Source organism: Bombina bombina, chromosome 11 (genome assembly GCF_027579735.1).
Source record: "Bombina bombina isolate aBomBom1 chromosome 11, aBomBom1.pri, whole genome shotgun sequence".
Classification (NCBI taxonomy): Eukaryota; Metazoa; Chordata; class Amphibia; order Anura; family Bombinatoridae; genus Bombina; species Bombina bombina.
The window spans coordinates 167778507-167803763 of record NC_069509.1 but is presented as its reverse complement, the minus strand read 5'-3'; the positions used below and the strand labels follow the sequence as shown (position 1 = coordinate 167803763).

General features: G+C 38.8%; 1 protein-coding gene across 1 annotated transcript in view; it reads left to right on the top strand.

Annotated features, from left to right (window-relative positions):
* Positions 1 to 24842, top strand: part of DNAH3 (dynein axonemal heavy chain 3) — a 611780-nt gene extending 586938 nt beyond the window's left edge. The window contains exons 56-61 of the mRNA XM_053694256.1: positions 10132 to 10286; positions 10605 to 10772; positions 17555 to 17697; positions 19131 to 19335; positions 22010 to 22147; positions 24355 to 24842. Of these exons, the coding sequence (XP_053550231.1) occupies positions 10132 to 10286; positions 10605 to 10772; positions 17555 to 17697; positions 19131 to 19335; positions 22010 to 22147; positions 24355 to 24708 (1163 nt within the window). The 3' untranslated portion in view covers positions 24709 to 24842. The remainder of the gene's footprint in view (positions 1 to 10131; positions 10287 to 10604; positions 10773 to 17554; positions 17698 to 19130; positions 19336 to 22009; positions 22148 to 24354) is intronic.
* The last annotated feature ends 415 nt before the right edge of the window (positions 24843 to 25257 follow it).

Below are 25257 nucleotides of genomic sequence, written 5' to 3'. Positions count from 1 at the left end.
TTATTTTACAGGCAAGTTTGTATTTATTTTAACTAGGTACAATAGTTATTAAATAGTTATTAACTATTAAATAACTACCTAGCTAAAATTAATACAAATTGACCTGTTTAAATAAAACCTAACCTAAGTTACACTAACACCTAACACTAGATTGTAAGTTCCCACGGGAATAGGGCCCTCAATCCCTCCTGTATGTGTTTGTAAATTTTGTCCTGTCTCTTACAAGTCTTGTATTGTTTTATTTAAATGAATTGTATCCATGGACAGCGCTGCGGAATATGTTGGCGCTTCATAAATAAAGTATAATAATAATAATAATAACACTACACTATAATTAAATTATTTCCCTAAATTAAATACAATTAAATAAAATTAGCTAAAGCACAACCCCCCCCCCCCCACAAAATTACAGAAAATAATAAACAAATTACAAGATTTGTTCCAATCAGCCAATAGAATGCCAGCTCAATCTTATTGGCTGATTGCATCAGCCAATAGGATTTTTTCTACCTTAATTCAGATTGGCTGATAGAATTCTGTCAGCCAATCATAATTGAAGGGACGCCATCTTTGATGACGTCATTTAAAGGAGCCTTCATTCAGTGTTAGCCGTCGGATGAAGAGGATGCTCCGCGTCGGATGTCTGAACCCGCTCCGCGCCGGATGGATGAAGACAGAAGATGCCTTCTGGATGAAGACTTCTGCCCGTCTGGAGGACCACTTCGCCCGGCTTGGATGAAGACTTCTCCCGGCTTCGTTGAGGACTTTGGCCCGGTTGGATGAAGACTTCTCCCGGTAAGGTGATCTTCAAGGGGTTAGTGTAAGTTTTTTTTATGGGGGTATTGGGTGGGTTTTAGAGTAGGGTTGGTTGTGTAGGTGGTGGGTTTTAATGTTGGGGGGATTTGTAATTTTTTTTACAGGTAAAAGAGCTGATTACTTTGGGGCAATGCCCAGCAAAAGGCCCTTTTAAGGGCTATTTGTAATTTAGTGTAGGGTAGGGCTTTTTTTATTTTGGGGGGGCTTTTTTATTTTGTTAGGGGGATTAAATTAGGTGTAATTAGTTTAGAAATCTTGTAATTTGTTTATTATTTTCTGTAATTCAGTGTTTTGTTTTTTTTGTACTTTAGCTAATTTTATTCAATTGTATTTAATTTAGGGAATTAATTTAATGATAGTGTAGTGTTAGGTGTAATTGTAACTTAGGTTAGGTTTTATTTTACAGGTACTTTTGTATTTATTTTAGCTAGGTAGTTATTAAATAGTTGATAACTATTTAGTAGCTATTCTACCTAGTTAAAATAAATACAATCTTGCCTGTAAAATAAAAATATATCCTAAAATAGCTACAATGTAACTATTAGTTATATTGTAGCTAGCTTAGGGTTTATTTTATAGGTAAGTATTTAGTTTTAAATAGGAATAATTTAGTTAATGATAGGAATATTTATTTAGATTTCTTTTAATTATATTTAAGTTAGGGGGTGTAAGGTTTAGGGTTAGACTTAGGTTTAGGGGTTAGTAACTTTAATATAGTGGCGGCGACGTTGGAGGCGGCAGATTAGGGGTTAATAAATGTAGGTCGGTGGCGGCGATGTTAGGGCCGGCAGATTAGAGGTTAATAATATTTAACTAATGTTTGTGAGGCGGGAGTGCGGCAGTTTAGGGGTTAATATGTTTATTATAGTGGCGGCAACGTTGGGGGCGGCAGATCAGGGGTTAATAAGTGTAGGTAGGTGGAGGCGACATTGGGGGCGGCAGAGTCGGGGTTAATAAATATAATGTAGGGTTTGGCGATGTTGGGGGCAGCAGATTAGGGGTTCATAAGTATAATGTAGGTGTCGGTGATGTCGGGTGCGGCAGATTAGGGGTTAATAAGTGTAAGATTTGGGGTGTTTAGACTCGGGGTTCATGCTAGGGTGTTAGGTGTAGACATAAAATGTATTTCCCCATAGGAATCAATGGGGCTGCGTTAAGGAGTTTTACTCTGCTTTTTTGCAGGTGTTAGACTTTTTTTCTGCCGGCTCTCCCCGTTGATTCCTATGGGGAAATCGTGCACAAGCATGTTACACCAGCTCACCGCTGACTTAAGCAGCGCGGGTATTGGAGTGAGATTTGGAGCAAAATTTTGCTCAACGCTCACTTCTTGTCTTTTAACAACGGGTTTCAGAAAACTCGTAATACCAGCGCTGTAGGTAAGTGAGCGTTGAGGAAAAACTGCTCGTTAGCCTCTAACGCAAAACTCGTAATCTAGCCGTTTGTCATTTTTAGAGTAGTGAAAGGATTTTTTTTAATGTGTATTTTAGTTTAATTTAATTGGTAGTTAGTTTAATTTTAGTTTAATAATTATATTAGTTTAATTTAATTGTTAGTTTAAACTTAGTTTTTTTAATTTGACAGGTAAATTTTAATTTAATTTAAGATAGGGAAATTGTAATTTTAATATAAAGTTAGGGGGGCGTTAGGTTTAGGGGTTACTAGTTTAATTTAGTTTATTGCGATGTGGGGGGCTTTCGGTTTAGGGGTTAATAGTTTAGTTTAGTATATTTCGTTGTGGGGGGCTTGCGGTTAGGAATAGGGGTTAATATTTTTTTAGAGTGGCGGCAATATCGGGAGCAGCAGATTGGGGTTAATAAATTGATTATAGTGTTTGCGATGCGGGAGGGCCTCGGTTTAGGGGTTAATAGGTTGTTTATGGGTGTTAGTGTACTTTTTAACACTTTAGTTATGAGTTTTATGTTACAGCTTTGTAGCGTATAACTCATAACTACTGACTTTAGATGGCGTTACGGATCTTGTCGTTTTAGGCTGTAACACTCGCTTTTTAGCCTCACCGCAAAACTCATAATACCGGCACTATGGGAATCCCATGAAAAAAAAGTCATTTTTACGAGTGCGGTACTGACGTTACGTTACAGGCTAAAAGGCTTGCACCTATACCGACTTGTAATGGCTGCAGTGCTGTTTTAATGCTAAAAATACCATATTTTCAGCGTTAAAAGACGAACGCACAAACTTGTAATCTAGCTGATAGAAAAGCAAATTTGATAAAAGACATAAATTGGAAAGTTGTTTAAAATTGCCTGCTCCATCCGAATCATGAAAGTTACATTTTGACTTTACTGTCCCTTTAAGCAGCCAAAATGTCAGTAACACATAGGACAGTGCGTTAACCCCCTTCTTGTGCTAGTAATTCATATAACATGTTTTGTTTACCGTATGTACCAGCAACATGGAATGTGCTAAATATTCAACTCTATGTAGTAAAATTGCTGAAATTGACATATTATTTACAATGGTGTTTATGGCCGGTTTCTTCAGAAATGTCTACAAAAAACATATTTGTGCTGAGATATCTGCGTAAATTGCCCATATACAAGGCCAACATAGTCTACTGTAATCATTCATACAAGTAATTTATCTCAAATAGCACTTATTAAAGGGACATAATACTCATATGCTAAATCACTTGAAACTGATGCAGCATAACTGTAAAAAGCTGACAGGAAAATATCACCTGAGCATCTCTATGTAAAAAAGGAAGATATTTTACCTCACAATTTCCTCAGCTCAGCAGAGTAAGTTCTGTGTAAAAAGTTATACTCAGCTGTTGCTCAGCTGCAGGTAAAAAAAAAATGAAGAAATGAACAGCAGCCAATCAGCATCATACTAATATGCTGCTTAGAAATCCTTTACAATGGGAGGTGGCTACTGAGGAACTTTTGAGGTAAAATATCTTTCTTTTTTACATAGAGATGTTCAGGAGATATTTTCTAGTCAGCTTTTTACAGCTATGCTGCATCACTTTCAAGTGTTTAAACATTTGGGTATTATGGCCCTTTAAAGGAATAGAAACCCCCAAAAAAACATTTTGTGATTTAGACAAAACATACAATTTTAAAAAAGTTTCCCATTTACTTCTATTATCAAATTTGCTTTGTTTCCATGGTATTCTTTGTTGAAGAGATACCTAGGTAGGTGTCTGGAGCTCTATATGGCAGGAAATAGCGCTGCCATCTAATGCTCTTGTAAATGGTAACATTCTTACAAAACTGCTGCTATATAGTGCTCATGAGCTTACGTCCCTGCTTTTCAACCAAAGGTAACAGAAAACGAAGGCAATTTGATAGTAAAAGTACATTAGAAAGTTGTTGTTTTTTTCAAAGGTTTTATATTGGATTTTTAGATCAGTATCTGTGCATATTCTTTTCCATCTTAATATGAGGAGAGTCCACAGCTTCACTCCTTACGTGGGAATACAGAACTTGGCCACCAGGAGGAGGCAAAGACACCCCAGCCAAAGGCTTAAATACCTCCCCCACTCCCCTCATCCCCCAGTCATTCTTTGCCTTTTGTCACAGGAGGATGGCAGAGTGTTGGAAGATTCAGAGTAGTCTCTTATGGGGGGTAATACTCTTCGCTATGGGACTGGAGTTTTAAGTAGTCTTGTTAGCCTCTCAGTGAGAGCATTGACAAAGGTTAGGGTCTAGAGATGCAGGGAGAGTCTTTCTGCGAAACCATCCAGACTCGAATTAACAACTCCAAAACAATCAGTGTTGATGAGTTTCACTACCTGCTTCTATCACTCAAGTCCATTTCAGGTGCGATGCTACAAGACTGTCAAACTTGAGAGGCTGTGTGTCTGTTCCACGGCGATGATTCCGGTAAGATCGTTTAATTTTATTTCATATGATAACGTAAGACAGGGTCACAGTGTGACTCCTTTATCTGTATGGAATCAAGGGTTAATATCTCCGGAAGGGGATTATTGAACGGGGGGGGGGGGGGGATTTATACATGATTTGCTTTATTATGTTTTATGCTGCGACGTGTGAGATGAGGCTCTGGCAGATGTGGGAACATTCAGGTATTTACTTTAGTTTTGGATAACTGCGCAGCCTGTCAGTTTGGCGCACTTTTTTTCCTGCAGCAGGGGCGGTCATTCATGGCACTCCATGTGACCGGGTGTGGCCTCATTAACTTCCTCTTTCCTGACTGTGCGGTTTACAGGAGACAAAGTGGTTTCTCTGTGGGGCCTGGGTCATAGGAGGTGGTGAGTGCCCCGGCCATTGGGGGTATAAAGGTGCCATTTATTTTTTTATTTAGTAGCGCAAGCTATGGAGGACTCTGATGCATTAGAGGGTACTCCCTCTTTACCCAAATTTAATACCTGTTTTTATTGTGAGTAGGCTACGGTATATCTGCCTGCTTAATTATGTTCCACATGCCTTGATAAAGTAGTTATATCCAAAAATAACTAGATGTTTAGTACTACTGAGCGGTCCACCTCTGAGGGGTCTCTGTCCCGCGAGATGAGTTCCCTGCAATCATCTGCTATTATACATGCAGCTCCCCATTTTACTACTAATCCTCCTTCGGGAGGATCCCTCTTACCTCCAGACATTTCTGAACAGTTGCAAACGGAAGTGTCTGCGGCCTTTAGTGCTTTACCTCGCCCTGCTATGCGCAAGGGAAAGGTTAAATACTGCTATCCTTCCCAGGGGTCATCTACCAACTTGTTGGATTTATCTGATACTAGATTATCCGCTGATGAAGACACCTCTGATACTTCAGAGGAGGCTCTTTCTGGGTCGGAATCGGCGGCCTCTAAGCCTCCGGCTGCGGAGGAACCAGACTTTAGATTTAGGATAGAGCACTTACGCTTTCTGTTAAAGGAAGTGTTGTCTAGAGGTTCCGGAACCTAAATTACTCAAGGAACCTTCTATTCCTAAGCTTGATAAGGTTTATGAGGACAGGGTGGTGCCACAAACTTTCCCAGTTCCAAATATTATTAAGAATGAATGAGAAAGTCTTGGATCCTCTTTTTCCCTTTTTTTTAAAGAAATTGTTCTTGGTTCCTGACTCCCAATTAGAGTTGTGGGGATCTGTCACTAATGTGGATGGAGCTATTTCCACGCTTGCTAAACACACCACTATCTTGCTGGAGGATAGTTTGTCGTTTAAGGAGCCCATGGATAAGAAGCTAGAAACTCTGTTAAGAAAACAATTTCAGCACACAGGATTTTTGTTTCAGCCTGCAGCGGCGGTTGCTGCGGTGGCTGGAGCTGTTACCTATTGGTGTGACTTTCTGTCGGAGATGATCGAGGTGGAAACTCCCCTCTATGAAATTCAGGAAATAATTAAGGCCTTGAGCGTAGCTACTTTGTTTATTTGTGATGCAAATATGCAGATTATCCGCTTCAATGCCAAGACATCAGGCTTTTCTGTTCTAGCCTGTAGGGCTCTATGGTTGAAGTCTTGTTCTGCTGACATGACTTCAAAATCTATATTACTTTCCCTTCCATTTAAGGGGAAGGTTCTTTTTGATCCAGGACTGGACTCTATCATATCCACTGTCACTGGGGGCAAGCATGCCTTTTTACCGCAGGATAAGAAGAATAAAGCTAAAGGACAGGGTCCTAATTTTCGTCCCTTTCGTTCGGATAAGTCACAACGCCAGCTGCCCTCTGCGAAGCCTGATCAGTCCAAGGGAACTTGGAAACCATCTCAATCTTGGAATAAATCCAAGCAGAATAAGAAGCCCGCCAAGACAAAATCGTCATGAAGGGGTGGCCCCCGATCTGTCACTGGGGGCAGACTTTCTCTCTTTGTGGAGACTTGGCTGGGAGACGTGCAAGACCTTTGGGTTCTGGAGGTCATTGCCCAGGGTAACAGTATAGGTTTCAGATCTCATCCACCCATGGGCAGATTCTTCTTATCAAACTTGTCTTCAAGACCAGAAAAATTAGATGCCTTTCTATGGTGCGTGAGGGATCTCTCCTCCCTAGGAGTCATTGTACCAGTACCTCTAGCACAGAGAGGTCTGGGATACTACTCAAACCTTTTTGTGGTCCCAAAGAAGGAGGGTACGTTTCGCCCGATTCTAGACCTTAAGTGCTTAAACAAGTTTCTGTTGGTGCCATCGTTCAAGATGGAGATGATAAGGTCTATTCTGCCCTTAGTTCAAGAGGGACAGTTCATGACCACAATAGATTTGAAGGATGCTTACCTTCATGTGCCAATACACAAGGATCACTTCAAGTTCTTAAGATTTGCTTTTCTGTATCAGCACTTCCAGTTTGTAGCTCTTCCCTTTGGTCTGGCTACTGCTCCAAGAGTCTTTACAAAGGTTCTGGGAGCTCTGCTCGCGGTGGCGAGATTCAGAGATATTACAGTAGTGCCTTATTTGGACAACATTCTGGTCCAAACTCCGTCATGCCGGCTGGCAGTAGACCATTCGAGAGCTCTTCTTCTTCTTCAATCTCATGGATGGAAGATAAACTTAGGAAACAGTTCTCTGGTTCCCAGTACCAGAGTGGAATTCCTGGGCATGATAATAGATTCTGTATCCATGAAGATATTTATTACAGACCAGAGATGTTGCAAAATTGCTTCCAGTTGTCTTGTCCTCCAGACCTCCTTAAGGGCATCTATGGCCTGGTGTATGGAGGTGATTGGGCTCATGGTGTCCAGCATAGATATCATTCCATTTGTGCATGCATTCATGCATGCTGAGGCAATGGAACGGTGATCACTCAGATCTATACCAACAGATTTCTCTGGACAGCCAATCAAGAATATCGCTCTCTTGGTGACTCTGTCCAGATCGCCTGTCCCAGGGGACATCCTTCTTTAGACCATCCTGGAAGATTGTGACTACGGACGCAAGTCTATCAGGATGGGGAAAGGTTTGGGGTGCCAGGAAGGCACAGGGCCGGTGGACTCAAGAGGAATCTCTTTTCCTGATCAACATTCTGGAACTTTGTGCGATCTTCAACGCTCTAAAGGCTTGGCCTTTTCTGGGTTCATCCCAGTTTATCAGATTCCAATCGGACAACATTACCTCGGTGGCTTACATCAACCATCTTGGGGGAACGAGAAGCTCCCTAGCCATGAAGGAGGTATCTCGGATTCTGGAATGGGCGGAGGCCCACAACTGTTCGCTGTCAGTGATCCACATTCCGGGTGTGGACAACTGGGAAGTGGACTTTCTCAGCAGACAATCGTTTCATCTGGCGAATGGTCTCTCCATACTGAGGTGTTTCCGGAGATTTGCAACAGATGGGGGATGCCGGAGATAGATCTCATGGCGTCCAGACTCAATACCAAGCTACCCAGATATGGGTCGCAGTCCAGGGATCCCCAGGCAGAGGTGATAGATGCCTTAGCAGTGCCCTGGGGGTTCAACCTAGTTTACATTTTTCACTGTTGCCACTTCTACCTCGAGTAGTGGCCCGCATCAAGCAGGAGCAAGCCGCAACTATTCTAATTGCTCCATCGTGGCCGCAAAGGATGTGATTTGCGGATCTGGTGGGGATGTCATCATCTCCTCCATGGAGGTTACCCTGTCGCAGGGATCTGTTGGAACAGGATCCTTTTGTTCATCAAAATCTAGATTCTCTGAGGCTGACTGCCTGGAGATTGAACGCTTAGTCCTAGCCAAGAGAGGTTTTTCTGAAAGAGTGATTGATACTCTCATTCAAGCTAGAAAGCCGGTCACCCGTCGCATCTACCATAAGGTGTGGAGGACCTACTTATTTTGGTGTGAAGAATGTGGATTCCCCTGGCATAAGGTCAGGGTATCCAGAATTCTTTCCTTTCTCCAAGACTTTTTGGAGAAGGGACTTGCTGCCAGTTCCTTAAAGGGACAGATTTCGGCTCTATCGGTGTTATTACACAAGAGGCTCGCTGAGCTTCCTGATATTCAGTCTTTTGTTCAGGCTCTGTCTAGAATCAGGCATGTGTTTAGACATTCCGCTCCTCCTTGGAGTTTAAATTTGGGTCTTAAGGTTTTGCAGAGGGCTGTGTTTGAGCCCATGCATTTGGTTGACATTAAATTACTGTCTTGGAAGGTTCTTTTTCTATTGGCTATTGCTTCGGCATGCAAAGTCTCTGAGATGGCCGCCTTGTAATGTGAGCCTCCTTTCCTAGTTTTTCATGCTGATAAGTCTGTTCTTCGCACTGGGTTGGGTTTTCTCCCTAAGGTTGTGTCTGATCGCAACATCAATCAGGAGATCGTGGTTCCTTCCTTGTGTCCTAATCTTTCTTCTTCGAAGGAACGATTACTTTATAATTTGGATGTGGTTCGGGCTTTGAAATTCTATCTTCAGGCTATGAAAGATTTTAGACAGACTTCGGCATTGTTTGTTGGTTATTCTGGGAAGCGCAGAGGGCAGAAGGCTTCTTCCACTTCCCTATCTTTTCGGTTGAGGAGCATTATCCACTTAGCATATGAGACAGCGGGACATAAACCTCCTCAGAGGATTACGGCTCATTCAACTAGAGCTGTGGCTTCTTCTTGGGCCTTCAAGAATGAGGCCTCTATGGAGCAGATTTGTTTTACAAATTTGACGTTTTTGCTTCAGCTGAAGCAGCTTTTGGGAGAAAGGTTTTGGAGGCTGTGGTGCCCTCAGAATAGGGTCTGCCTTCTTTTTCTTTTTTACCCTCCCATTTTCATTCAGTGTCCTCTAGAACTTGAGTATATGTTTCCCACAAGTAAGCAATAAAGCTGTGGACTCTCCTCATATTAAGATGGAAAACATAAATTATGCTTACCAGACAATTTCCTTTTCTTCTTGGTATGAGTCCAAGGCCCCCGCCCGTTTTCTCCATTGCACGGACCTAAATTTGTTTTTGTTCTTCTGGCACCTTTTATACCCTGATATTTCTCCTACTGTTCCTTGTTCCCTCGGCAGAATGACTGGGGGATGAGGGGAGTGGGGGAGGTATTTAAGCCTTTGGCTGGGGTGTCTTGGCCTCCTCCTGGTGGCCAGGTTCTGTATTCCCACAAGTAAGGAATGAAGCCGTGGACTCTCCTCATACAGATGGAAAGGAAATTATCTGGTAAGCATAATTTATGTTTTTTTACAGTAGTGTCTATTACATGCAGTTATATGAAAATTGGTGTATTCTGTCCCTTTAAAAAAGCATTTGTATGTATCTGCCAATACTGTGTCCTGCTCAGTAATGGCTCAGAATGTTTTTTAGTTGATGAACCTTAAGATTAATAAAAATACATTCAGAAATTCTAGCATTTTATTATTTTAGTAGAATGTCCCTTTAAAAAACATTTTCACGTATCCCTATTGTGCGGTATGGATCATTTCACAATATTGTAATACGGTTATATTTCAGGTGAATGTAACTACGGTGGCCGAGTGACAGATGACAAAGACAGGCGGCTTCTCCTGTCCCTGCTGTCTATATTCTATAATAAGGATATACAGCAAGAGAAATACAGACTATCATCAGGAGACGTTTACTATGTTCCTCCATATGGAACCTACCAGGTACAAACATAAATATAATCAGCTGCAGAATATACCTACCGCATAAATTATTAGTCTATTTTGTCACACACCACAGATGGTAGACAGCAAAAGCCAATATTTTCTATCAAGGAGCACAAAGTACCTTCTCTTCAGGGAACTATAACATAATTTATATGCGTGAAGTTGAGCAGTCTTATTCCCAGCATAGGTCTTGATCTATTCGGTAAAACATGAGGATATTGACTTGTATATCCTGCTATTGTACATTTGTTCTATTTCCATTACTGCTTAAATTAATCATTCTTCTTTCAATAACCAAAAATGCTTCTCTTTTAGTCTTTTGTTGAGTATATACGAAGCTTACCTATTATTACGCACCCAGAGGTATTTGGACTCCATGAAAATGCAGATATCACCAAAGATAATCAGGAGACAAACCAGCTTTTTAATGGGGTGCTGTTGACTTTACCCAGGCAAACCGCGGGAAGTGGAAAGTCTCCTCAGGTAATAGCAAAGTTTATCACGCTTCAGTCTTTATTTTAAAGGTACAGTACAGTAATAGAGCTCCTAATTGATATAGATGTTTGTGTTGTTTTGTAGCAGTCAACTATAAGTGAGGTTATAGTTCCTACTCACTGTTTAATAAAAACTGACCACAATGAGGCAATAGGTTAAAACATTTTTATTACTGTCTTTGTAAAGAATAGAGCACATGGCAGTAATCTACTGAACAACTTACGCGTTTTGCACCGAGTACAGACTCTTACTCAAAACAATAAATCCTCGTCACGCAGCACGTCAGTGTGTGCATGCTACAGATGTATCTCCTCAGCTAATCAGGCACATAACACATATTTGCATAATGGGAGTAGAAATTATATTAATCCTCTTTCTTTATTTAGCAATATCAGGTGTGTTATGGGCTGACTTAAAGTATAGGAACCACAAACAGATATATGGCCTAGCAGATGTTTATTGTGATAATGAACCAGAGGAGGTACTGGGTCTTGTGGATCCTAGTGTGTTACTGTATCACCCCCAAACCTCAGGTACTGGCTGTCCCGAATTTACATACAGAAAGTTTTTGTTCTTCTGCTCTGTCTATAGGAAGGGAAGTGAGGGAGGGAGTACAGGGGTATAAATAATTAAGGTAGGTATAGAGAGAACATGAGTTCACCCTCCATACTCTTTGTGCACCCCTAGAACTACCCATATGCTGAAACGTATTTTATCCACACCTCTCCCTCATATTTATAGTAAGTGTTTTACACATATCCATAAAGACTGTGGCCATTAAAATGACATAAACATTTTTTATTAAAGTTTTTTGATTCAACTAAAGTGTAAGATTTAAAAAAAAAAAAAAAATCTCCAATTTTTTTCTGCTGTCAAATGTACCTTCTCGTTTGTTGGTATTTTGCTCCTTTCTATGGGCTCCATGTACTAAGCAGTCAGTGAGCTACCCGCAACAAATCTCGCGTCAAAACTCGCAAACTGATATGTACAAAGTCGTCAACTATGTTCAAACTCGCATCTTTAAAATTGAGAGCGTACTTATCCGCCAAACCTCGCTACCTCTCCATTTTTCACTGTAATTAGACACATTTGACCACCAACTCGCCAAAAACGAATGTACTAAAAAATCTATTTGTCAGCTCGCTACAATGTCCGCTCCCACCTCGTTATTTTTGCCTCGCCACCGTGGAGGGCAAGGTACAAAACAATAGGAAAGTCAATCTAGACGCCAGCATAACTGGCGTCTAATTTGTCTCTCATTTCCATGTACATAAATTGCGCCCAATTTGTCGACTGTAATTAAAGAGTAATCTATATTTTAAATTTGTATTGTATAGTTGTCAATCTTTTTAATTATTTTTATATTAATATTTATATATTATCAGATCCAGATGAAGCCATATCCAAATTGTAAATAAATATTACAAAAATAACGCTCTGTTATCACTCTTCAAAATATTTTGAACAATAATAAAGTTGTTTAGATAAGTTGAACTTTTATAGGAGCAAAATTCTATTCCCGCGACTACTATGATGTTCGTGACACCTTGCATGTCACGTGTTAATAATTGGCCAGACAATTCAACTGAAAGTTAAGTACATCAGCTTAGTCGCGGCGAGCGAGGCGTCAAATTTATCAATAATCCGCCACTGCTCGCGGCGGGCTAGACTTGTCTATTTATTGGGGGATTATTAGTACATAGTGACAGCGGACACCATTTCGCCCGCGGCGAGTAACGGCGAGTTTATCCGCGTCTACAATGACGGATGAATTGACGGCTTAGTACATGGAGCCCTATGAGACATACACAAGCAGATGCAGAAGTAAGCACGTGTCTGGATCACTATGTGGTAGCCATGTATGTAACAACAATGTTATAGATATAGCACTCAAGACACGTGCACACTTTGGAGCCTACCTCAGTATGCTCTCATGGAAAGGGGCAAAATGTTTACAAAGGAAACCAAGAAAGTAAAGTAAATTTGAAGGTAATTATAAGGAATTTTTTTCTAGATGTAGGTTCTGTCTAAATCATGAAACATTAATTTTGACTTAATTTCCCTTTAAATGCAGAAATGTTGACGTTTGTATAAAATCCCGCATTGCAGTTTGTTATTCCTGCGCCACTCTTATGTTTTATTATATTGCTGCACCTCATTATTTAATCAGAGCACATTTTAAGGTAGCTAAGTCTTGTCTGTCTAATGATGCATTTCCTGAGGTCTCTTATTCAACGGTTTTACAGAAATTTATAGAAGATGCTGAAGCGCCAACTCTTTGCAGTAAAATTGCTGAAATTTGCATATTTTTCACCAGGGTGTTTATGGCCAGTTTCTTCAGAAATGTCTAAAACAAATAACTTGTACTGAGATAAATGAATAAATTGTCTAGGTATATGACCAACGCAATCTACATTCTAATCACTCATACAAGTAATTTATTTATCCCAAATAGTACTTGTTACAATCATTCCAATAGTTTTCAGAGCATCATATAAAAGAAAATTACAATCAATAATGCGCAATAATAAAATACGACAGTGTTTGCATAACTGTATTTTATTACTTTAGTTACATACGAGAATTAATTTAATAAAAAACACGTTACATAATAATTTAGCGAATATTGAAAACATTGCCATTGGCTAAGATAAGTTGTATAACTATATTCTAAAACTAATGTTGGTGTCAAAAGGGTAAAAATTATGAAGCACTTAAACAACCAGATGCGCACTCAGGGTCTGAGAAGAAATTTCTTCCAAGAAAAATCTATAATTTGTGACCTTATAAGGTAATTATAATACATAAGTAATTACACATTCCTCTCACTGCCTAAGGTCACTGATTATAGATCTTACCTAGAAGGAAATTCTAATCACACACTAAGTATTTGTTTGTTATATCCATTTTGTAACTTGTAGATTTTGCCTTAATTACATTTATACAGTGAAGAGTTTTTCAATCTCCCTTGCATGAGTGTGCACAGATATTTCTCCACAGGCAGGGTGCATATCATTTTACAAATGGTGACTTATTAGGATCAAGAAGTAGCACCATTGGCTGCTTTTGCCTAAATGTAAAGAACAAACTTCCTGGACCCTACTCACTTGCTAATGCTCATTGGTCAATAAGTACTTTCTGCTAATGCTCATTGGTCAATAAGTACTTTCTACTAATGCTCATTGGTCAATAAGTACTTTCTACTAATGCTCATTGGTCAATAAGTATTTTCTACTAATGCTCATTGGTCAATAAGTACTTTCTACTAATGCTCATTGGTCACTAAGTACTTTCTGCTAATGCTCATTGGTCACTAAGTACTTTCCGCTAATGCTCAATGGTCAATAAGTACTTTCTGCTAATGCTCATTGGTCACTAAGTACTTTCTGCTAATGCTCATTGGTCACTAAGTACTTTCCGCTAATGCTCAATGGTCACTAAGTACTTTCCGCTAATGCTCATTGGTCACTAAGTACTTTCCGCTAATGCTCATTGGTCAATAAGTATTTTCTGCTAATGCTCATTGGTCAATAAGTACTTTCTGCTAATGCTCATTGGTCACTATGTACTTTCTGCTAATGCTCATTGGTCACTAAGTACTTTCTGCTAATGCTCATTGGTCACTATGTACTTTCTGCTAATGCTCATTGGTCAATAAGTACTTTCTACTAATGCTCATTGGTCACTAAGTACTTTCTGCTAATGCTCATTGGTCACTAAGTACTTTCTGCTAATGCTCATTGGTCAATAAGTACTTTCTTCTAATGCTCATTGGTCACTATGTACTTTCTGCTAATGCTCATTGGTCAATAAGTACTTTCTACTAATGCTCATTGGTCAATAAGTACTTTCTGCTAATGCTCATTGTTCAATAAGTACTTTCTACTAATGCTCATTGGTCAATAAGTACTTTCTGCTAATGCTCATTGGTCAATAAGTACTTTCTACTAATGCTCATTGGTCACTATGTACTTTCTGCTAATGCTCATTGGTCAATAAGTACTTTCTACTAATGCTCATTGGTCAATAAGTACTTTCTACTAATGCTCATTGGTCAATAAGTACTTTCTGCTAATGCTCATTGGTCACTATGTACTTTCTGCTAATGCTCATTGGTCAATAAGTACTTTCTGCTAATGCTTATTGGTCACTATGTACTTTCTGCTAATGCTCATTGGTCAATAAGTACTTTCTGCTAATGCTCATTGGTCACTAAGTACTTTCTGCTAATGCTCATTGGTCACTAAGTACTTTCTGCTAATGCTCATTGGTCAATAAGTACTTTCTGCTAATGCTCATTGGTCAATAAGTACTTTCTGCTAATGCTCATTGGTCAATAAGTACTTTCTGCTAATGCTCATTGGTCAATAAGTACTTTCTGCTAATGCTCATTGGTCACTAAGTATTTTCTGCTAATGCTCATTGGTCAATAAGTACTTTCTGCTAATGCTCATTGGTCACTAAGTACTTTCTGCTAATGCTCATTGGTCACTAAGTACTTTCTGCTTATGCTCATTGGTCAATAAGTACTTTCTGCTAATGCTCATTGGTCAATAAGTACTTTCTGCTAATGCTCATTGTTCAATAAGTACTTTCTACTAATGCTCATTGGTCAATAAGTACTTTCTGCTAATGCTCATTGGTCAATAAGTACTTTCTACTAATGCTCATTGGTCAATAAGTACTTTCTGCTAATGCTCATTGGTCACTAAGTACTTTCTGCTAATGCTCATTGGTCACTAAGTACTTTCTGCTTATGCTCATTGGTCAATAAGTACTTTCTGCTAATGCTCATTGGTCAATAAGTACTTTCTGCTAATGCTCATTGTTCAATAAGTACTTTCTACTAATGCTCATTGGTCAATAAGTACTTTCTGCTAATGCTCATTGGTCAATAAGTACTTTCTACTAATGCTCATTGGTCAATAAGTACTTTCTGCTAATGCTCATTGGTCAATAAGTACTTTCTGCTAATGCTCATTGGTCAATAAGTACTTTCTGCTAATGCTCATTGTTCAATAAGTACTTTCTACTAATGCTCATTGGTCAATAAGTACTTTCTGCTAATGCTCATTGGTCAATAAGTACTTTCTTCTAATGCTCATTGGTCAATAAGTAATTTCTACTAATGCTCATTGGTCAATAAGTACTTTCTGCTAATGCGCATTGGTCACTAAGTAATTTCTACTAATGCTCATTGGTCAATAAGTACTTTCTGCTAATGCTCATTGGTCACTTAGTACTTGCTACTAATGTTCATTGGTCAATAAGTACTTTCTGCTAATGCTCATTGGTCAATAGTAATTTCTGCCACTGCTCATTGGTCACTAAGTACTTTCTGGTAATGCTCATTGGTCAATAAGTACTTTCTGCTAATGCTCATTGGTCACTAAGTACTTTCTGGTAATGCTCATTGGTCAATAAGTACTTTCTGCTAATGCTCATTGGTCACTAAGTATTTTCTACTAATGCTCATTGGTCAATAAGTACATTCTGCTAACTTTCTACTAATGTACTTTGAGTACTTTCTGCTAATGCTGATTGGTTGATAAGTACCTATTGCTGATGCTGATTGGTTGATGAGTACTTGCTGCTGATGCTGATTGGTTGATAAGTACTTTCTGCTAATTCTGATTGGTTGATAAGCACCGTCTGCTAATTCTGATTGGTTGATAAGTACCTTCTACTAATGCTCATTGGTTGATAAGTACTTTCTGCTGATGCTGATTGGTTAATAAGTACCTTCTACTGATGCTGATTGGTTAATAAGTACTATCTGCTAATACTGATTGGTTAATAAGTACCTTCTGCTGATGTTGATTGGTTGATGAGTACTTTCTGCTGATGCTGAGTGGTTGATAAGTACTTTCTGCTGATTGGTTGATGAGTACTTTCTGCTAAGTCTGATTGGGTGATAAGTACTTTCTGCTAATGCAGATTGGTTAATAAGTACCTTCTGCTGATGCTCATTGGTTGATGAGTACCATCTGCTGATGCTGAGTGGTTGATAAGTACTTTCTGCTGATGCTGATTGGTTAATAAGTACCTTCTGCTGATGCTGAGTGGTTGATAAGTACTTTCTGCTGATGCTGATTGGTTAATAAGTACCTTCTGCTGATACTGATTGGTTAATAAGTACCTTCTGCTGATGCTGATTGGTTAATAAGTACCTTCTGCTGATGCTGATTGGTTAATAAGTACCTTCTGCTGATGCTGAGTGGTTGATAAGTACTTTCTGCTAATAAATACTTTGTGCTAACAGCATATGTTGTAATAAAAGTGTCACCTTCACATCCATAACCTGGGTTAGTACGATAAGCAGCTCTCACGCCTTTGACTTTCTCACAGTATTTGAGAGACCTCACAGTAGATTGTGTTGTCACATCAGAGAGCTTTAGAGAACTGGTCCTATACTGGTATATTAGCTTTTACATCACATTTTCATATGAATGATAGAACATGTGATATTATCTAGGTATAGTGTTCATGTAAAGCTTTCATTCCAATCTGTTTCAATATCACTACAGCAAATTCATCCTTTAATGCGAAATTGTTTTTTTCACAGCTGATAAGTTGCTCACTGGCTGATAAGGAACAACTCTTATTGGTGGACAGGGTCAGCCCTCCACACGTAACATTAGCTAACAAACTGTAATAGATTTTAAAAAACAGTAACATTAATGTCCCTTTAACATAGGGTGTGATAAGGGTCTGTTCAGCAACAGAAAGTGTGTAGATATTTCTTATTTACTTTTTTTATCTGTACATAGGAAACGGTTGATGATTTAGCAAAGGATATTCTGCACAAGTTGCCAAATGACTTTAATCTGGAGGAGGTGATGGCAAAGTATCCTGTGGTCTATGAAGAATCAATGAATACTGTGCTGAGACAAGAATTAATCCGATTTAACAGGTAAATATAATTAGGGACAAAAACATCCTGTGCATAATTTCCCATACAATGCACACAGTATGATGCCATTTACCATTCCCCTTAAAGGGACATTCAAATTAAAATGATTAATGATATATGCACTTATTGTGTTGCAGTAGAGATTGGCTTATCTTTAGAGCTGTAAAACTGTAGCCAAGGCTTTGTTTAAAGGGACATGAAACCCAAACTTTCTCTTTCATGATTCAGACAGAACATGTGATTTTATACAACTTTCCAATGTATTTCTATTATCTAATTTGTTTTATTCTCCTGGTATTCTTGGTTGAAAAGCATACCTAGATAGGCTCGGGAGTAGCAATGCATTACTGGGAACTAGCTGTTGATTGGTGACTGCATACAACTACTTCTTTTCATTGGTTCACCAGATGTGTTCAGCTAGCCCCCAGTAGTGCATTGCTGCTCATTCAACAAAGGATACCTAGAGAATGAAGCACATTTAATAATACAAGTAAATTGGAAAGTTGTTGAAAATGTTCTGTCTGAATCATGAAATAAACATTTAGCATTTTATGTCCCTTTAAAGGGACATTCCAGTCAAAATGTAAGTTCACATAGTTGAATTATATATTTAAATAGAATAGAATATATTTGCAAAAAGTAAAAGTTATCACTGTTTTAGTGAAAATATTTTTCTCTGCATGTGAAGCATAGCTAGGGATTCTCAGTGCACCAGCATTTTAATTACTGCAGCTGCTCAGAGCGCCAGTGGGGATTGTATTGTGTCAGCAATTAACAAACTGAGTCATTACCAGATGGTACAAGCACCTCAGGCTCTCTGACCAAGCACTGTGTTTAAAAATGCTTGTGCACGGTGCATATTTAATTTCACTTTTGAATCAGCTATAGCTTTTGTTAGAAGCATTTTTGCTTACAAAAATATTTCTACTCAAAACTGAAATACATCTACATGGATTCCAATTTTAGCTGGAATGTCCCTTTAACCCCTGGTCCGAAGCTTCTATCTTGCGTTCACTGCCACCGCAACGGTTGGCAGATTGTTGTTCCAACATGAGAGAGCAGCTGGCACAGCCAATCAAAAGCTGCACTGCCCACTCCGTAGACATCAATAAGAGCACTTCATATTGCTCATGTATTTGAGGCTATGGATTCTGCGTTATGGCCTTGAGTGCAGAGCAGTATCAGAGGCTTTTGTTTGGCTTTACCGCCTACTCTGTCAGGTTGTTTTTTTTAAAAAAAGAAAAAACTCTCAACAATGGGGCAGAATAGAAGCACCAGACCAGGGCAGCCAGTTTCACAGCGCTAAATGTAAGCTCTAGGGTAGCTGTAGGCACTGACTTTATATAAAGTATATAGGTAGAATGCATAGTATTGCACCCCCTCTTCTCTGGGTGGTGACAGCTCGTGTTAGTAATCTGCTTCTTACATTTCAGGCTCACTGAGGTTGTGCGGAGCAGCCTGATAAACATGGGAAAAGCCATCAAAGGGCAGGTGTTGATGTCCTCTGAACTGGAAAATGTATTTAACAGTATGTTGGTGGGTAAAGTGCCCGCAATGTGGGCATCAAAGTCCTATCCATCTCTAAAACCACTGGGCAGCTATGTGTCTGATCTACTCTCCCGATTGCAGTTCTTACAGGTATGTGCTGCATACTCCTTGGGTTATATAACCTTTATATTTACTATAGATGCGCTCAGGGAAACTGTATGTGTAGGTGCTCTTGGGGTAATGACAGGAGCATATTTACTATACTATATTACTATAGTAATTACATACTTATGTTCACTTTGGGTGACCTTAGGGAAATATTCAGGTGTAGGTGGTTTCGGATAAAAATAAAATGCACATATTTATAATAGATACTTTAAGGGAAGTTTCCTGTTTACTGTAGGTACTCTAAGGCAGTGTCTGAGCTCCGGCCCTCAGTGAACCCTAAAGGACATTATAGTGGCTAGTTATGTGACTAGCACTGCTGATTGGATCATCTGCAGTTTCGGCTCGGGATCAGCAGTGTTCTGCGGGTCCAGTGTTGTACTTTAACAAAGGGGTTAAACACATAGCTTTGTAGCATCGCTAGTGATAAAATGACATTCTCTAATGAATTTGAGCATGTCATTTTAACACTTTAATGGCCCTTTAAATTATTTCCCTTATACTGAGGTTACAGAGCCCAAGTATAGTTTGCACTAGACGAAAATTTACAAGACGGCGTTTCACCCCCCCCCCCCCCATAATAGATGTTACTTTATTTTATCTCTTGAATAAAATTGTAATTATTTTATTTTTAATTTGGAGAATTTACATCTGATCCAGGGTTCAAAGCTTTTCTCACCCTTTGTCTTATTCCACCACAACATGGCAAGTGCCTGTTTTACCAAAGTCAGCTGCTGCTTGTGGTTCCCATAGGATAGTGCAAAATGTCACTGCTCCTGCATCTCCCCTTATATGCTCTAGCGCCCCCTGTTGTCACTTATAGGCAGAGGATTCACAAGGAAGGAATATGAGACAATGGGCTGACATGGTTGATTTAAACTACAGATAAAATCCTGTAAAGTGAGAACCTGTCAGTCAAGTAAGACTCAGCTCCATGTAGATAACGTAGAATAAATATAGAAATAAATGTTATGTTAAAATATAGAAATAACGTTGCTGTCATGGTGAAACGGCTAAGGGCTAAATTTCTCATACTACTGGCAGTCAGTGGCGTATGTTCTTACCCCTGTCCGCCGGGCATTGATTCTGGAATGCAGCAATCTGCATTTATAATTACACACATGCGCTTGTTTGTAACCCTGCCCTGATGTCAATCTCCTGGTCAGAAACGTTTGGGGAGATTAATATCCGCCACATAACAGGTGGAGAATAGGGTTGAGAAGCAGCGTTCTGATGACTGCTGCTTCTTAAATTTCGACTGCAGGCTCAGTGCGAACCTGCAGCCGATGTGGCTGAGACCCCTTGATAACTCTTGGCCTAAGTGTGTCGGAATCTACAAATAAGTGTCCCTTTAACATCAGCCATAGTCATTTTAGGTAAAGAAGTTCTGCCGTTTAATTATTTATGCAAACTTATACTAATTAGCACAGCAGGTATTTTTTTTTACAAATTAAGTTGCCAATCCTAATCAGTCCTCAGGGACTTTAATCAGCAATCGGGGCCAACTTTGTGTCGTTTTAAGTGATATTGGTCCATCACGCAATTATCTATATTTTAGTACTAGTTTGCAGGTCTAAGTGAGTAGCGCCACCTTGTGGCAGTCAAGTAACAATTGAAAATCTAATCTCCATGACTGTAACATTATTATACTGTATTTACGTAGGTTGTGTATAAGAGCTACTTTTAATGTGGAAAAGATACTGTACCAGCAAAAAATAAATAAGAAAAACTTGGTTACTCAGACATTATTTAATGTTTTAGACAAAATCCCTTGGTTGTGATTTTGTCAAAGTTATGTAGCGAGCATTTTATTATTATTTTTTTATAATTTTATATGCAAGAATATATAATATACATACATATGCTTTTGGTTACAAGTATTCTAACAATACGAATATGGTCTCTGCTTTGGTTACTAAGGGGTTGATTTATCAAATGTCTGTCTGACATAATCCGCTAAGCGGATCATGTCCGACAGACATTGCTGAATGCAGACAGCATACGCTGTCTGCTTTTAACATTGCACAAGCAGTTCTGGTGAACTGCTTGTGCAATGCCGCACCCTGCAGATTCGTGGCTAATTGGCCGCTAGCAGGGGTGTCAATCAACCTGCTCGTATTCGATCGGGCGGATTTATGTTCACAGCCTCAGAGGCAGCGGACCAGTTAAGGAGCAGCGGTCTTAAGACCACTGCTTCATAACTGCTGTTTACGGCAACAGGGGCCATTCAGCCCATGATAAATCGGCCCCTTAACTTTTTTGGCAACCAGCTTTATTTATATATTAATATTTGTATAATAACCCCATGTAATGTAATCTAATACACCATATGTTGGCTTTTTATAAATAAATAAAATAATGAATACTAATAATACATTAGGGGTACTGATGGTCGTGATAACTTATTCTTGCTTTGCATATTTAAAACCCCCTTTATTACCCATTTACCATTCTCCTTGTCCAAAATAGACAATAGGAAATGTACAAGAGGCTGCATGACCTTTGGGAAGTTGTGCAATAATAAATTAGTTGCTAAACTTCTTGAACTATCCCTTTATCACCACTGCTGACAACAATACATGTTGATTATTTGCAGTGGATATTATAGATTTCAGCAGGGAATTCTGTTTCCAGAGATAACACCTTATATTTTTTTCAGGACTGGATAGATAACGGACCACCCAAGGTCTTCTGGGTTTCTGGGTTTTATTTCACTCAGTCATTCCTGACTGGAGTCTCACAGAATTATGCTAGAAAATATACTATTCCCATTGATCACATCGGATTTGAGTTTGAGGTAAGAACTGGGCTATAATATTGTCACAACAATGCAACATGTGTATAGCAATTCATAAAGTATGTCTGTAAAAAAAACAAAGCTAGTATATAATTACTTATACATACAGTTATGGATATGTTTATTATGATAAACAGTAGCACTTGGCTGTTATGCTTTTATATATATATATATATATGTACTGTATGTGTGTGTGTATATATATATATATATATATATATATATATAATAAAGATTTGGAATAGTTTGGCAAAGGTATATAGGATTGTTTAGAAAAAAAATAAAACAGCTAAACCAAAGCCCTGTGGACACGTAAAGCTATAACGGAGAACATTTGATGCTTCTAGAGTTATGCTCATCTCTGTAATGTACTAGTCAGTGTAATCATTATCTCCTCAAGGAACTAGTGTAATGAGCATCTTTGCAAGGGACTTGAGTAATGGTCACATCTACAAGGGACTAGAGTAATGGTCATGTCTACAAGGGACTAGAGTAATGGTCACATCTACAAGGGACTAGAGTAATGGTCACATCTACAAGGGACTAGAGTAATGATCATGTCTACAAAGGACTAAAGTAATGGTCATGTCTACAAGGTACTAAAGTAATGATCATGTCTACAAGTGACTAAAGTAATGATCATGTCTACAAGGGACTAGTGTAATGGTATGTCAACAAGGGACTAAAGTAATGAGAATCTCTGCAAGGGACTAGAATACTGATCATGTCTACAAGGGACTAGAGTAATAATCATGTCTACTTTGAACTAGAGTAATGGTATTGTCTACTGTACATTGAACTAGAGCAATGATTATGTCTACATTAAATTAGATTAATGGTAATGTCTACAAGGAACTAGCGTAATGGAGTATTTCTATAAGGAACTAGTGTAATGCAAGGGACTAGTGTAATGAGCATCAGTAATGAGAATCTCTGCAAGGGACTAAAGTAATTGTCATGTCTACAAGGGACTAGAGTAATGATCACGTTTACAAGGGACTAGAGTAATGATCATTATGTGATCATTACTATAGTCCCTTGTAGACATACCATTACACTAGTTCATTGTAGACGTGATTATTACTCTAGTCCCTTGTAGACATGATCATTACTCTAGTCCCTTGTAGACGTGATCAAGTCTACAAGGGACTAGAGTAATAATCACGTCTACAATGAACTAGTGTAATGGTATGTCTAAAAGGGACTAGTGTAATGATCATGTCTACAAGGGACTAGTGTAATGGTCATGTCTACAAGAGACTATAGTAATGATCATGTCTACAAGGGACTAGAATACTGATCATGTCTACAAGGGACTAGAGTAATGGTCATGTCTACAAGGGACTAGAGTAATGATCATGTCTACACTGAACTAGAGCAATGGTTATGTCTACATTGAACTAGAGTAATGGTATTGTCTACTGTACATTAAACTAGAGCAATGATCATGTCTACATTGATCTAGAGCAATGGTTATGTCTACATTGAACTAAAGCAATGGTAATGTCTACAAGGAACTAGAGTAATGAGTATCTTTACAAAGTAATAGTGTAATGATCATCTATATAAGGGACTAGTATAATGATCATCTATAAAAGGGACTAGAGTAATGGTCATGTCTACAAGGGACTAAAGTAATGAGCATCTCTACAAGGGAGTAGTGTAATGGTCATCTCTACCACAGACTAGAGTAATGGTCATGTCTACAAGGGACTAGAGTAATGGTCATGTCTACAAGGGACTAGTCTAATGGTCATGTCTACAAAGGACTAGTGTAATGGTCATGTCTACAAGGGACTAGTGTAATGGTCATGTCTACAAGGGACTAGAGCAATGAGCATCTCTGCAAGGGACTAGAGTACTAAGAATATCTGCAAATGTTTAAGAAACAGGCTTTTCTGCAAGGATCTAGAGTAGTGGACATTACATTAAGGATCTGGTGAGCCAATCTAGAGTGACATATGTAAATTTCCTGTAGTTACAATTTGAATCTCAATCTGAAGCAGCACAGAAGTGCATGTGGTGTGTAATTTTAACCATGTGTTTAGTACATAATAGGAAAAGGGATTTTGTTAACAGCATTTTTTTTTTTTTTATAATAAAGCCACTTTAATGTGTCTAAAATCTAAAAATATGGTGCACAGAGTTTAGATCATGCTATTGCTTTTCATCTTGTAGAATGATTCAATGTTCCACTTCCTTTTCAGGTAACCAATCAGGAGACCACTATGGATGAGTCACCAGAAGATGGAGCATATATACGTGGACTCTTTTTGGAAGGAGCACGATGGGACCGAACTACAATGCTGATTGGAGAATCTATTTCTAAAATACTCTATGATCCTTTGCCTATTATCTGGCTGAAACCTGGAGACAGTTCAAGATTTTTGCATGAAAACAAATACTTTTGCCCAGTATATAAAACCAGCGAAAGAAAAGGAACCCTCTCAACAACAGGACATTCAACGAACTACGTGTTGTCTATAGAGTTACCATCAGACAAACCTCCGAAGCACTGGATAAACCGCGGAGTTGCAGCATTGTGTCAGCTTGATGATTAATTGGGTGTTAATTTAAATTGCCAAGTCAATGACTGTATCTTATATGTGCAGTACCTAATCAAACATACGTATGTAATATGTGCCTTAAAGTTTTATTCTGTTCAGAACAGTACAATAAAAATAATAAATACTAATTTGAAGTAAGACTATAATTGCATTTTAAATCAGAAGAAAATCAAATAGGTCCATATAAGGCTAAACAATGATCAGTGTTACATTGTCAGGGATGTACAATGGTAAAGGGACTCACCGGTGCTTTTATCACAGTGATGGCTGACCTTGGCACCCCTAATGTGTCAGAACTACATTTCCCATGATGCTCAACCAGACCTAGTGCCTAAGCATCATAAGAAATGTAGTTTCAAAACATCTGGGGTTACATCAATTGTTGCCTGTTACTTCAAGACATTTGGTTAACATCTGATTGCAGTGCTATCCCCAGGAACCTATTTAATGGGCACACTACCTGGCTCATTTTACTAACCCTCCAGTTAAAATTTAAGACAATATTTTGCTAAAATGGGCTAATATTAAATAAGGGGACAGTCT